We start from the raw sequence: 15,810 nt of genomic DNA on the forward strand, positions 1-15,810 counted from the left end.
AACCTTTTTTCCACTCTGTGCTCCACAAGTTCTATAGAGATTCAATGGTATTTAGAGTTGCTGATTGTAGGGACAAGTGGCGATTGAAGGTTTAGAACTTCATCCTGATGTAAATGAAAACACTCCTAAATCCATTTAGTAATGGCGAAGGTGGTATCATAGATTTTGAGTATTGTAATATCTTGAGGGGAAAGTGTTTGCACTCACAGGCTGTGTGTGGTTGCCTTAAATGGTTTTGTCCTCCTTGGCCATAACTGTATCATAAAGAGTAATGCTGAGACCCAGTAGCTCCCATACGATGGCTGCCCATACCATAATAGATGCACCATTATGTTTAACAGCAGAGAACAGGCAGTATGGGTTGAAAGCTTCCTTTGGCTTTCTTGAAACATGAAAGGGTAAAAGACAAATCAGATCATATTACTTTTGTCCACTGATAAGATGTCCAGGCATTGCGCTCAGTACATCGAATTGTATTTTGTTGTGCAATGGCTCCAGCTAAAAGGCATTTCTAAACTGCAGCCATAATGTAAACATCCGTGTTTTTTGGGGTTTTTTTTTTTCGGTTTTACCAACAACCCACACAAAATTCCATTTTCATCTATGGCCAGTAAACCACAATTTGTGATTGCTGTCCCTGTTGCGTAATGTAGTTGTTGGTGTATGTTAACATAACTGTCAGCATAATTTTCCTTGACGTTGTGAGTAAGTGTGACTGACACAGCTGCATTTTTTTTCTTATTTCCAGATTGTGGTCAATGTCTAAGAAAATGTTGATTTCACGATGTTTAATGTATCTGTCACATTGGTAATTAGAACATAGGTATTTTGTTTACCCAGTAAAGTGATAATTACTGGTAAATCTAACTATGAAAGCACCATCGATTTTTCTGTTATGGAGACGTTTGTTTTGTACAAAGGTTTGAGTGATTAAAACTATCTGAATGATCATGCAGTGATCATTCTGAGCACTCTCACTGTAATGTCTCTCAGTAGGTGAAAACCTCCACTCACTCAGTTCACCTGCAAAATTCAAACTACTCTATTAACTGCTAATGGACTCCACTGGGAATGCTAAAACTACTTTGTTTTCTTCTTCTGTAAGGAGAACAGATACAAGTGGGTGCTGCTTGCTTCTTTTAGACCTGACATTTACAAGCAGTTAAGAAGTGTGAGGGGCAGAGTCTCAGTTTCTAATTCTGATATGCAGAGAAAGACAGGATGAAGTGACAAAGAGAGGAGGGATTGTAAACAACCTTTACGTGACAGATTTGATGTGGCGGAGCAGCAAAGTGGGATCACTTCAGATGCGGATTAATGTGTAGTAATGCAACTTGCATATGTTCCCAAAATGGAGAAAGGATTTATGAAGGAGGCCGAAAACCACGGTAATGTGCTGCAGATGTCCTGAAGGGGGCCAGTCAGCAGTGACGCATGTGTTTAATGAAAAGTAATGGCTTTGATGGGTCTAATCAGGATTATACCCTGATGAACACCACCTTTGGCCAGTTCCTGCCCAACCTGTGTAGGATTACGGGAGCTTTCAAGCCCCAGTTTCTGTTACCAGGATCAAGTGTTAGGAAAATAAAATGAAGCAGGGAGAACCTCTGGAATTCCAGCAAAGTCACACAAGTCTGCCTGTTCCACCTAGATAGGGAAGTGCAAAGAGGGGCCCAATGCATTTCTAATGAAATACTAACCAGATCCCTACCCACGCTGCTAGACTACAAAGCCAGTGGAAGCCATCACAGGGTGTGTGTTTGTGTGTGTATTTGTGTGTGTGTGTGTGTGTGTGTGCGTGTGTGCGTGTGTGTGCGTCTGCGTATGTCTGCAAGTTCAAACCAGCACACGCTCCACCAGGTGAGAAAATTGGCACATGCACTGGTTCATCTGTTTACCCTATACACTGAAGGGCAAGAAGAGGAGAAAGAGAAAAAGAGAGGGAGCGAGGGAGGGAGGGGGAGAGAGAGAGAGAGAGAGAGAGAGAGAGAGAACGCGCGCAAGAGAATTAACAAGCTCTTAGTCATTTCCTCGACTGACAGGCTTGATATCTTTTACTGCAGGGTGATATAAAGAGTGACAGGCGAAAGCATCAGGGACAGAGTTTTTCCAAACCACAGGCAGTCAGGACTGCCAAACCCAGCCTGCCCCACCTCCTCGCTTGCACTGGGCCCTGCCAAAGCCTCAGGGCTTTGTTCACATCAGCACTGCGGCAAAGAGCCCTGTTCCATAAGGAGCCACCTCTACTGGCACACAAATGTGGCCAGAAGGACCCTCTAATATTCACACTGTTCAGAGGGATAAACTAGTTTTTGGAGGTCTATCAGAGCGAGCATGGACTTTCATATCAGTAGGGTGACCAGCAAAGAGGGCAGTGGATTATCAGGCCGCCAGACAGGCAGACCCAATACCCTCAGCTCCACCGGCATTTTCGGGAGGATATTAAAAGTCTCCGGCAGAATCTGAGGGTAATGAGTTCTTTAGTTGCAGCTTTGGTTTTATATGACACTCCATCCTGCTTCTACGGGCCAGCACAGAAGACCACCCACCTTTTCCAGTGCAAGCTCTCTCTCTGCAGCGTGGGTCTTCTCCAGATCCTGGCGGACGCGGTCCATTTCGGAACGCAGGCGGCCCAGCGCTGCCTCCTGGTCCTGGGCGGCCCTCTGCCGCTCTTCCTCGCGAAGGAGACCCAGTTCCATCAGCTGCTGCTTCCTCTGAGCGTGCGCCTGTAGCAGCTCCTCCCTGAGACTGTGCACCTGGGCCTCCAAGTCAGCTATGGTCTGCAAAGAGAGACAGTACTCACCCATACAATCAGGTCACGGTAAAAATGTCAAAATATTGCAGAGGGACTCGTGTGGTCCTTTATCACACCTGAAATTTGAAAAGTAGTGCATTTCCAGGTGCAGATACAAAGGAAATCCCATACTTATACTGGGGCACAGGGAGAGAGGCAATGAGAGAGAGAGAGAAAGAGAGAGAGAGAGAGAGAGAGAGAGCGCGCACAAGAGCAGACAGAGTGTTTGTGCCCTCTTTGCCAGGAAGGGAGAACAGAAACCACCCCCTCTGATCTCTTAGCCACAAGAGTTCAACATCAAAGCCCTACATTCCACAAAGGTCAGTGGTTTGATTTAATGAGCAAAATTAGCGCAAATCAAAGGTCAGTTACTCATGGGGTTGAGGTCCTGCCGCCATTTTTCATTTCAGGAAGTTGAAAAAACATGGTCAAGAGCACTGCCAAAGAGAGCTGCAGTGTTAGCGACGCTGCTGAAAAAAAAAAAAGAAAAAAAAAAAGGCACAGATGGCTAAAAAAGGAGAGAAAACAGAAGCCCAGCAGAAACATTAGCGCCTGCCTATTTGACAGGGACCTCCATTAGAAAGTCAAGCAGTGGTTTGTGTGTTCACTGCACTGACAGACCGACCCTGGGCTTGACCTCTTTGGCTTTGAACCTGTCAGTGTGGCTTTGGCCAGGGATGGGCGCTTTTAATTTGAATGGCTACATCACATTACTGGAATACTTAATACCCAAAACTGCCTGCAAAAAAAAAAAAAAAAAAAAAAATTAATGGGATGTTCGAGCTCAGCATGAGATTATTTAGTGGCTATGTAAACAGCCTGAGATCATGGTGGAATGCAACTGTGGCTGACTGTCAAAAGAAGTCCAACAGCCCCCCCCCCCCCCCCCCCAAAAACCCCTCTAGGCGTCACACACCAATATAACAGGCTAAACCGAGATTCAAATAAAAGTTTGCCATTATAAATACAAATCAAACAAACAGAAAAAAACAAAACCAAAAAAAACCCAGCCATGGATGTCAATGAACCTCCAAGTCATAATACAACATGACCTGTCTTGATACAGCGCCATGGTGATGTACTGATCAAAACCGTCTCGCCTCCCCGAGCGTTTAGCCCGACATCAGGAGCTAACGGGTAGCTAAGGAGTGGCAGCAGTAGAGGCTGGCGGTGCCCCGAAACTGCTCCTCCTGCTCCGTACACTCCTGGACATCCTGGGGAGGAGACCGGTTAACACGTCACGTGGCAGTATGCCGGAAAGCATCTGAAGCTGCTCTGCGGGCACTTGGGGAGAATCTCTGCCACTTCAAAGGCGTGTCACACAAACATCCAGATGCCAAGGCTGTGCTCTGGTCCCAGGCGGCAGCGGCAGAACTGGCCCTCATGCCGCTTCAATGGCACAGAGCTATTAGATCTCTGCTTCGCAGAGCCTTTAATCTATAATTCCCTCTTAAACTGGACTGGGGGAGGGTTTCTCAGCATCTTTTGATGGGGTTGGAAATAATCTTAACAAACCCCAAAAAAATGTCTGAGTACAAAACTAGTGCAAGGAGAGGGGGGGAGGGGGCTCATTAGTAAGAATGGAAAGAATTGCCATTATTCAACAGGGTGTTGTAATGTGTGAGTGATGTAATCTGAATGTTTGAGTGAAAGAATTTAATTAGTTTAAGAGTAATGAAAGAGTGATGAGTGTGTAGTAGGCAGTACAGTATATGATCTTATCGCTAGAGGGGGGAAAAAAGAGAGACATGCTCAGATCAAAACAGTAAAAATAATTCTTCCATTTTTTTTTAAACAGTTGCCATAGTGACCTCATCATAAAGATGTGGGGGGGGGGGGGGGGGGGGGGGGACCTCAGACCTACACAAGCCTAACCCTTAGGCCTAAATCCCAGTTATGGCTGCTCTTCTTGAGCTATTTATTCAATAACAACTCTTCACAGTGAAAAATAAAAGGCATTAAAAACTGTGGTCTACTACGCAGTTGGAGTGCCCAGGTGGGAAACAGAACTGGTTCTCCCCCAGTGAGAGCGCACCGCCGACGTCAGCTGCACAAAACTCTCTTCATCCACGGCGCTGTTTCCTATCCGCACCATGTTTTGCTCTAGTGAACATTTTTAGCCTGCCTGTGAAGTCAAGCTCTGGTTACATTCTGAGGGCCTGCTCCTGCCTCCTCGCCAGGTCCATAAACTGTTTACACTTCAGTTCCGCAAACCTGGAGGCTAGCCAGGGAAAACAGAAGCGGGGAAGATAAAGCATGTAGGATGGGACTGGGACCAGGTCTGCCTCTGTTTTCATGGTTTGATTACACCCCCCCACCACCACCACCACCACCACCCAACATGAGGACAGAGGTGTGTAGATGCTGCGAAAACACAGTCTGCTTTCTCATCCTTGAGTATGTGTGAATACACGCATGTCTATGAGCTACCTTTGAAGTTTATTGTGTTAAAGAATTTCCTCTGAAGGACATGGGAGTAAGAGAGAATTTAGCTCTCTGAGAGGAAGATTACTGGATCTTCTGCTATTTATCTCAGGTGGGTCCTGTCAGTGTAAATACCGAATGCCGGTCTAGTGGGGGCAGGAAACAGCTAATTACATGACAGTGTACATAAGAAATGTACTAAATGTCTCTACATCTGAATACATCAATAGTGGATTAGGCTTAACCAATTACATTAACCAAACATATGTGACAGAGATAAGAGTTATCTGCCAATCTCTTTGCTGTAAAAGCAGTTCAGAACAGACACATCCTGTTATTAATGTGTTAAAAAGAACCATGCATTTGTGACACAAACCCAACACATCCAACTGCTACACTATGGCAGTTAAAAAACATGAGCAAGCTGGAAACCCTCTAAGCTATGATGTGTTTGGTGTCTGCAGAACATCAAAACCTTCAAAGTATGAAGTAATAGTAGTAGTTGACAATGGTGTATTGATGCAATTTGGAGAAATGATGGGGGGGGGGGGGGGGGACAAACAAACAACAAAAAAACTTCCAAGATCCAATGATGGGCCTGTTTTGTGTACTGGCATATTATACTAAATGCCATCAGCTTTGTATATATATGTTAGTACACAATGTTTCTCATTTGCAATTCCACCACTGCCACACATTCATGCACTTGCAGATGAACATGGGGGGAGGGGGGGGGCTGTCCAAATATGAGACTGACTCACAGATTCAAAAGAAATAAGTCCGTGAAAAGGCAGATTTGCTCATAGTCGTTGGAAGCAATATTTGGCGCAGGACTAAAACCTTTCTCATCACAAAAGCCCCATCTGCTCCCCGGACCCAGCCTGCTGGAGTTATCGGTCTTAAGACTTCCAGCTCTTAGACAACACAGTCTCCTTGTATCACTGGTGGGTGGAAAGAGCCGGATCCAGAGGAAAATAAAAAGATAACAGAGGTAACTGTGATGTGAGATGCTTCCATTAAAAACCTGAAGATGGACAGCTATATTTAAAACACAGGTCAAAGAAGGGGACAGTGAGTGGTTCCCCCATCAGTTCAGTTTGTTTAAAAAACTGAGGTCAAACACAAGGTCAGGCGTTCACAGCGACAGAGGTAGCACGGTCCTGAAAAAGAAATTTCTTTCAAAGCTGAATTCAAATCTCAAATTCCACAGGAAGAAGAAGAAGAAGAAGAAGAAAAAAAAAAAAAATCAAAAACATCTCTCCTCAAAAAGTTTACTTTTTCGGACAGGCAGAGCAAAACTAAATGGCACGAAATCGTAAGTTTTACAGTACCTGTCCTCCATCAGAAGAGCATCTTAATCCATTTGGGATCTTCAGTGACATACATATGGATGAGAGTGAGTATTTATAAACAGAGTTTGGCCGTTTGATGTTTGGAAATGACAAGGCCAGCGTGACAAACAACACAAACAATACATAAGAGGAGGGGAAAACCCACTGGTGTTACAGCTAACTTAAGACTTGGTTATCAAGTCTGCTCTCACATGACAGAAAACAGTTCCAATCTTTTCTGTCATGCTAGCCTTGATTCCTCTGTGTTCTAATCTCTTAGTGGGGAATAAAGTTCTTTGAAAGTCTGATGGCGTCATTAATTTGCCAATCACAGCTGCGGAGAGCAGCCCCCGCATTATACTCAAAGGATGTGATCCTCTACCATGCTGTTAGAACTCAATGTTGTATTATCAAAAAAAAAAAAAAAAAGAAAAAAAGAAAGAGAATTTATCAAGGATGAAAAAGGAAAAAAAAAATAGAGAAGAGCGGAAAATAAGGATTTTGAATGGAATTGAATTACAGGAAATGCTATAACGAGTTTGAAAGATCCAATAAAACATCTGTTGATTATGGATCCAGAATAAATTTTTGTTAATAAGTTTCCTTTTTTCCAATGAGGGAAGAACTGGCGTACGCATCCATCTGCCCAGAGCAAATCAGCTGGTGTGCGCTTCATTCTTCAATTATACAAAACTAAACTATACACAAAAAGAATATTTTAGCAGTAGCATGATACTAAATTTCTTAATTGACAGCAGCTGAGAAGTGTAGCGCGTTCACACCACTGCAGCAAAGGAATGATACACTGGTTGAGAGATGAATAGCAATAATGCACTGTGAAAAAAATGTTATGAGGAAACCACATCTTGTGCACGCTGTATTCAATAAAAGAAAAAAAAAATCATAAAAACAGAGAGAGAAGATGGTCTCTTCAGAATAGCAAGTGGTGAATGTGTATGGATGGAGAATACATCTAGCCTCCTGGGTCAGAGGAGAATTAACACAGAGCGCTGACTGCAGGCAACCATATTTACTGGTAACCATCTGATGTGGGCTGCCAACTGATTCTTCTTTTTGGTCTTTCATCTTGGAAAAAGACTGAGGAAAATGGGGACCTGGAGGGCAGTTAAAGAGCCGTTCCAGGCTAGGGAGACCAACGCTTCAAACAAACAAAAAGCCCAAGGATGCAGATTTGGGCGTGTTCCCTAAGCATCGTCCACAAAAAAAAAAAAAAGTTCAATTCAAGAACCAGATCAATAAAGACCTCTGCAGATCTCCGGTAGAAGGAAGCAATACGTCCAAAGCAACATCACGCGGTAACAGCAATGGTGAACTGATTAGAAATGACTACTAAAAAAAAAACCCCTCAAAAACAGAACATTTTTAACAGCAGCGCCGAAAAATGAGAAGGTCGCTATTTTTTCTATCATGTAGAAGAATGTAAGCTAATACTGCCAACAAATTGGTCTAAGCCACAGTAACAGAGCTGGTCATGGCAAGGGTGGTCATTGATCTCCTTGAAAAACAAAAACAAAAACAAAACGAACAAAAAAAAAAAAACCAAATCAGAGAGGCACGACTCATTTCTTCTTTGACACACATGCCAGAACGTCAGCCAGACCTCCATTTATTAGTGTGTTGACCACATGAAGAGACGAGTCTGAATTGCTCATCTTCAGATGGTGTGACAGACATCCGTTCCCTCTGCCAGCTTTCCAAAGCACTATCCTTTCTCAAATTCTGGGAAGGAACCCCAGCCTGATGTCAATCCACTCACCAATGCCTTTGTCTATGGCTGTGCGTACTCGCCGTTGATTGATTCCAGTGATAGGCTGCACGCATAGTTTGGTGTTTTTGATATTTTCAGTGAAGCATCTTCAGAACGAATAAAGATAACCCTGATCGATCATCGGCATACATTTTCATGTCAGCTCCCATCTTTGAGTGTCAGATGAGTAAACTGTTCATATTTTCAAACACAAGTGAAGACCACAAACGGAAATGATGCAGGCAGGTAAATCAGCTCTTCAATCACTTCAAACGCTTTTGAAGATCGCATCCTCCTTCCTCTCTCCAACCGAGCTCTCAAACTGCACTTGGTGGAAATGCACTTCCTTGGATGAAATAAAGTGGCCAAGATGACTATCTTATCGCAGTAAAACTGTATAGTCTGGCAATTTTCCTGTCAGCGGTGGATGCAATTGTGTCTCCTCGGAGCATGGTTGCTGGACCTAAACTGAAATATATCCAGACAGAAAAGTTCTCGAAACAACCAGCATGGCTTTTATGTCAAGTTCTGCATTGGGAAAACTCAGTTTTGACATGAGGTTATATTTCATCCTTGTGTTTGCTATTAAGCAGTCCCATTATTTCTCCAGATTCGGGAGCTTCCCTCACAGATAATGGAATCTCTAATCAGTCTCAGAATATCACATTTAAAGAGGTTGTCAACACTTGGAGATGGGCGACATCTCTTCTTCCCAGGGGTTTATATCCCGAGTGCCACTAAATGGAGAAATCAGAAAACAGATTTATTCCTTTAAATGCAGCCATGGATCCTTTCCCAGACATGAGCCAAGCTCCTCACAATGCTGTTTTTCTTATGTAGGGAGAATTTTGGGGGGTGTCGAGGTTCAGAGCTCCTCTGACCACAATTGCATCAGCAGCTCAGGGAACACATATAGATCAGCCAAAACCTAGGAGCCTGATCCTATAAGTGCCAACAAATTGCTCCGTGTGTGCTGAAAGCTGAGAGCGATAGGGATATATCATTCTTCCTGTTCTCACTTCATACTTCCAACAAGGCCGGCCCTAAACACACAGAATTATGGGATTTGTCTCCACAAGGGTTATTATCAAATACATTTATTAAGCGCTACATATATTTATAACCATGACTACCGCCTTGTTTAAAATGTTTCGTGTAAAATGCTTAAAAGGTGCAATAGGTATGTGACAGAAACTATGATTAAGTCTAATCCTAGACTAAAATGCATTCTGAACAGAGCTGCTCTATTTAAAATTCCGTTTTGTCCAGGATGAGTCTTAATTTTTGTCTGTAAGACCAACCCTTGAGGTACAAACACATTTTTGAAAATTCATGTCACAAAAGACACTAGTCTTCCATTATATGGAACAGAAAATATGTCCCCAAATCTAACATCATTCTAAAAGTTTTTAATTTTTTTTTTTTTTTGCAATACAGCAACATCATCAAATTGATACTCACAAATATATTATTACAGCAATGATAATTGCCACCACAAACCCAATCAAGAAAGAGCAATATTGTTAATAACAATATTGCAATAGTCTTAGTCACCTGTGTGCAGTACTCAGAGTATTCTGAAAGATTTCGCTCCCACAGCCGCCAAAGTTCTACGACCATTTCCCATTTCTTCTATATAGTACCACCACTGGGCTTGTTTTGCCAGGAGCCAATAAACATGGTTTTGCCATGCTGACAATTTATATTTCATCTTGGAGTTTGAAGAGCCAAATGCGTCCGCAGCTGGGGGCTAGTCTCTCAAATGGCTTCCCACAGAGAACCAACGGTAGGCAAAGTGGAGAGGAGAGCGGAGTAGAGGAGACTTGGCGGAACAGGCAGCGGAAACCTGCTGGTGACCAAAATGGAGGCTTCGAAAGACTTATGTTCATAACCATCATCAATAAACGCTAAATGGCACATAGCTATTATCACACTTCCACGATGTTAAAAAAAAAAAAAAAAAAATTCAAATGGCATGTATGAAACGATGATAACTCCCTGCAGAGCGTGGAGGAAACACGGAGCTCGGCAGGGAAACAGGGCTCCGCGCCGGAGCACGGCTCATGCGGACCAAGCCAAAATGGGCAAAAGAAAAGAAAAATGCAACCCATGGTGGGGAATAAAAGGCCAGGGTAACACTGTGCCGACAGATTTGCCTTCATCTGGCAGCCTGTGGTTTCGGTGGCTGGAGTTTTTCAATTCCTCCATTAAGTCCCGCTGCGAAACATTAAATATACACATATTTAAAAAAAAAAAAAGAAAGAAAAAAAAAAAAAAGAAAAAAAAAAAATCGTCATGCGCAAAAAAAGTTTTTGTGCATTTCTTGGCGATCAAACCACATTTTCTCTTTTTTCCCGCCATACGTATACGGTGTATACGCTTTCGTGTGATAACGCGATACTTCATTTTTGACATTTTTTAAATAAAAATAATACAGAAATTCCATGCTGGGAAATCCGCTGAACAACTATTTTACACGACTACGTAAGTGGTAAAGTTTTAAAGTGTTGCAAAAATCTATTTAGCAATGTCAAGAGACGAAATCAAAATGGTCACATGGAAGAGCGGAGAAGAGGAGACCCCCTACCTGTGCGTCCCGTTTCCTCCACTCCTGGGTCTGCTTTTGGTGCTGGACCATGGCGGCCCGTGCCTCTTTCTCCAAACACTGGATTTCCCGCTGGTGGTCCTGGACCAGGCTGTCCTTCTCGGCATTGTGCTGTTGGAATAGGTGTGTCCTCTCCTGTTCATGCTGCAGTTTCAGCTCCACGATCTGATTGGACAACAAGGAGCCAGACTTCATCAGCAGAACATCCCTGTCGTCATGACAACTTGCGCTTGGCATGGCGAAGGAAGAAGGGGGAAAAAAAAAGTTCACTGTTTGCCTCACATCCTAATCAGCTGACATGTATCTTTGCATCACATGCCTCACTATTACCTCACAGATTTTGTCATCATTCTAGTCTTTGCGCTAATCGAAACTATTAGCGACTCTCTCTCACTCGTTCTCTCGCGGTTATCCTCTGTTGTCTCTTGCTCTCACGTGCAAAAGACATGATACATGGGCCATTTAAGAGCTTGGAGTGGGGCAGCCATTTGCCCCTTCTCAAAAGTCAAGTCCCATGCATCACTGGAGACAGGATTATAAAATCAGCTTAGAGCTAAGCATAAAATCATTATTACATGCTACATTCATGAAACACGAGGAAATGGGAAATCTCAACTTAAAGTAGGCGAAAAACTGTAAAAAAAAACAAAAAACAAAAAAAAACAAAAAAAAAAAAACAAGACATTTTCTAGGTGACTTTCCGCACCTGTAATCCAATTTATTCGTACAGGCTTCTATAGAACAAATTAAGTTGTGTGTATTTGGTCCGGGAATTAATCTAGCAATACGGCGGACACACTATTATTCTGTTTAGAACCGCTTACACTTCAGTCAATATCCACTGCAAGCCTAAGCCAACACAGCAAAACAAAACAAAACAAAAAAAGAATAATCAAGAGAAAATACAAATATATCCATTCAATCAACATCCACTGACAGCACATACTGGAGGAAAAAAAAAGAAAAAAAAAATCCACAACGAGGGGGAAAAGGAGGAAAAATCTGAAAGAGCACAAAAGCGAAGAGCAGCATTATCTCGCTGTCCTGCACCTGCTGTGCGGTGAGCTCAGCTTTGCGATGAGAAGCAGCGCGGCTAGTTCCCAGGGTCCGTTCCCACTCCCCTCCTGACGGGGGACGGTGACCTTGGCCAGTCCTGCCGCGTCTCCCCGCTTGCTCTGAAAGACGGCCCGGCACGGAGAGGCCTGGTCCCCATGGCTCTGATGATAATCCTTCCACATTGTGTGGCTTGGCACCCTACCTGGCATGCCAGCTAGCGGCGGCTCCACAGCTATTGAGAGCAGGTGATGAATGGGGCCTCTGCAGGAAGCCAGATCCAGAGAGCAGGACGGTGAAGGCCACGAAAAAAGCCGCTTAAAGTAGCAACTGCCACTTGTCTTTTCAGTTCTGTTCGAATTTCGTGGACAGTTGAGATGCCATGTTTTCGTGTCTTTTTTTTTCTTGGATTTTGCCAACGCTCATTAGAGTGGAACAGATAACCGACGTGCGCGCACACTTTCCTGGGCTAATATTGAGAAGCCATTGGAAGAAGCATACGAAAAGTGATAAGTGAATGGCAAAGGATGGAACCTGGACCTGAGCCTTAAAGCCATAGGATCAATTTCTTCATGCGAAAGCCCTACTGCTTTCCCACTGAGAGAGATCCCAGGCACTGTGGAATCAGAACTAATCAGCTCACGCTTTACTTCTTTCATAATTACGTTCACCAATCAGGCATTTAGGTAATGCACATCATCTTTAGCTCTGTTTCAGGGCTGCTTAAGACTTTGACCGACTCATTGATGATCAGGTAACTCGGAGTAAAAAAACCCAAAAACAAACAAAAACCTGAGAAACACCTTGCTACTGTGTATTCAACTGCATGTAACGGTGACGCTCTCAGACAGGCAACGAAAGCATTGCTTACTTGTGACGATTCCGTTTTTAATGTTTTTGGACGGGGAGTGTAAATCCATCCTAAAAGTGTATGACGATATGACGGCGGGAGCATAGCGGTTTAGGAAGGAGAATGGAAACACACAGCTACCTCATTGTAACGTCACGGCAACAGGAGAAAGGGTTGCTGGGTGCCAGGCTCTTAAAGCGGCAGCGCTCAAAGGCTGCTGTCAGCACGCTGGACGTGATTAGTGCTCCCTGCTAGGACCACAACATTGAGGGAATGGCGCACTGGCCAGGCACGGTGGACTCCCTGGGGGACAGCCATGGTCTGGGAGAGGAGAGACGCCCATCTGCTCTCAGCAGGAGTGTGGTGGAAAAAAAAAACAAAACAAAACAAAACAAAAAAAGAGTGTTTGGGAGGGGGGCGCTTTTCTCCTTCTCATAGTGCAGGAGAATTTGTGTGCAAGTGAGTGAGTGCGTGTCTTGTGGCTGGGTTCTGATTAGGGCAGTAGAACAAATAGTGGGAGTGTAGTGGTTTCACACCGCCTTCTTTCCACTCCACTATCATTTCTACTCTGACCTCCGACGTCAGCTCAGCGTCAGGGAGCAAGTTTCACAGGCCTTGCGTGACGTCTGAGTGGCGTGGGGGTCATGGAGGAGCAGCACTTCTATAGTGCGCTCCTCTTTAAAGTCCCATTGAGGCAACCCCCGGGGGAAGTTTGGAAATGTCTCTTTGTGCCCACATGAATGGCTGAACCTGACCTTCAGACACTGAGACAACAATCTTCTCTTAATGTCCTCTAGCTCAGAAGATCCTATTAGACAAAGTGATGACCACTTCTACTGATAGACAGTTACTGTATTATGCAGATCCAACAAAGTATCAGAAAAGAATAAAGTACAAAAAAAAGCTTTAACAGTTCAATTAAATACTACTATTACTGTTCAAATTTTAATTACTTTCTCATTGTCCAAATATATAATACACATTAGTGATCGTTTTTCTTTTCTTTTTTTTTTAATTACAAGCCTTCAAGACCACTAAGAAATAACAACTGGTTAAATAAATAATGAATGGTACTGTAGTTAATTGGCCATCATTTATTACAGGACTGACAAATGGTAATTAAAATGTAATTAAAGAATTATTAATATGCTCACATAAGAATTTGGAGTTCATAAGACAGGATCTTATTTTATTCTCTAATATATTAACGCAACTTAAATTACTATCAAAATGTGAGGACAAAGAAAGTATCTAAGACCATCTTAACTGAACCAGCTGGGACTTGCTAAATTTACAACAGTCCGAAGATATTTCTTGGTCTCTCTTGGTGTTTCATTTTGTTTTACCTCATATATCTATTATTTTATCCATTTCAAGGTTTCAAAACAAAACAGAAGTCAGAAAAATAATGTTTAAAGTACCTAGCAATGACTACTAATAGACAGAGGAGATTTGTACTATTATAAGCACTTGAAAGTTAATCACACGTTAGAAGCGCACATCAGGTCCAGTCCAAACTCCAGCCAATAATCAATATTCAAATTTATGCCAGGCAAATGCCTTCAGGCCTTGAAATTTTACCATCTTGTACCAGCTTGTACTGTCTTGTTTTATATCAATTCATAATTACTGGTGGTATGAATATTCGAACTTGAAATAAATCTCCCTTTTCCTCACATCGTTTACCATTTCATGGAGTGGAACTGTTAGACTGTCATGGTAGCAAAGCACCTAATATAAACAACAATGTGCTCATGTTCTTTTACTTAATACCGGTTGGAAATAGTATTTCTTCCAAAAGTTTTACACCAGCAAAAATAATGGGAATCTTCTAATTTGATTATTTGGTTATTGAGCCATTATGTTCTGAGTATGTCTGAATATCACAGAAATTAACTGGCCACTAATGCAATAAGATTGGAGAGAGTCAGTGGAGAAAAGATAAATTCGATGTCGCTGATATATTACTGATATTCTACAGATTATAAAGGGAGGGATGCCTGCAATTTCCACTGTTATGGAACAGATTATTTTACGATAATGGCCATCCCAGCAGGTTAATTGAAATTCTTTCATTATAAACCAGTGATTTCATATCAGCCAATGGAATTTTGATCAGGCTGAGGATGGTTCAGATTTTTAATCAAGAGAAATGGATGGAAAAATATGATAAGGAGACATTGAATGTAACTCAGAAATTACATTTGATTTTAAAACTGATGTCCTATGACTTCGATAAGCATCGAATCTGTAGGATATCAACCGTGTCGTTCCCAATAATAACCAAATAAATCATTCATTTTTATACATTTAGTATGTATCTGATTCTGAAATTTAAGAGAAAGGAAAATTTGAGAGGCTATTTTTTTTTAGAATGATCTCTTCCAGAAATGTAGAAAGCGTAGGGGGAAAAGAACACACACACACACACACACAGACAGACAGACACACACACACACACACACACACACACACACACACAGAGCAGATCTGAGAGTGAATCTGAATGCTCTCAGAGCATTTTATTGTTCCACACTGAACTGGTGTGTATATGCTGTTACAGAGTTCATTTAACAGTGGAGAATTCACTATACACACTGACCTGCTGTTCATATCTCTGCTTGAGCTCCTCCAGCTGGTAGGTAAACTCTTTGGACTGTTTTTCCCGTAGCGATTTGGAATGGACTAAATCAGCCTCCACCTTCTCCATCTAAAACAAAACAGGACAGTTCGTTAATTAGGACGGCAGAGACAGAGACAGAGACAGCAACACAGCCTTTCTCTCTGTTGCAGCTGACGTGTGGTCAGTTCATTAGGACGGCAGCGACGGCATGCTGAAGTGAGACTTCTCTTAAGTTTCCCTCTTTGTTGCACCTGATGTCACTAAATGTGCTGTGTCTTCTACACCTCAGTGCACTGGGGGGAAAAAAAAAAGTTCATGATCTTGCCGTGCGTTTCACGGAGGACCGAGATGCAGAATGCGTC

At 42.7% G+C, this 15,810-nt stretch overlaps 1 protein-coding gene across 1 annotated transcript in view; it reads right to left on the reverse strand.

Moving 5' to 3' along the window:
* Positions 1–15,810, reverse strand: part of cep112 (centrosomal protein 112) — a 94,233-nt gene that overhangs the window by 33,580 nt on the left and 44,843 nt on the right. Inside the window, exons 18-20 of the mRNA XM_030790251.1 lie at positions 15,428–15,535; positions 10,905–11,087; positions 2,550–2,780 (exon numbers count right to left, since the gene is read on the reverse strand). Of these exons, the coding sequence (XP_030646111.1) occupies positions 2,550–2,780; positions 10,905–11,087; positions 15,428–15,535 (522 nt within the window). The remainder of the gene's footprint in view (positions 1–2,549; positions 2,781–10,904; positions 11,088–15,427; positions 15,536–15,810) is intronic.

Source organism: Chanos chanos, chromosome 13 (genome assembly GCF_902362185.1).
Source record: "Chanos chanos chromosome 13, fChaCha1.1, whole genome shotgun sequence".
Taxonomy (NCBI): Eukaryota; Metazoa; Chordata; class Actinopteri; order Gonorynchiformes; family Chanidae; genus Chanos; species Chanos chanos.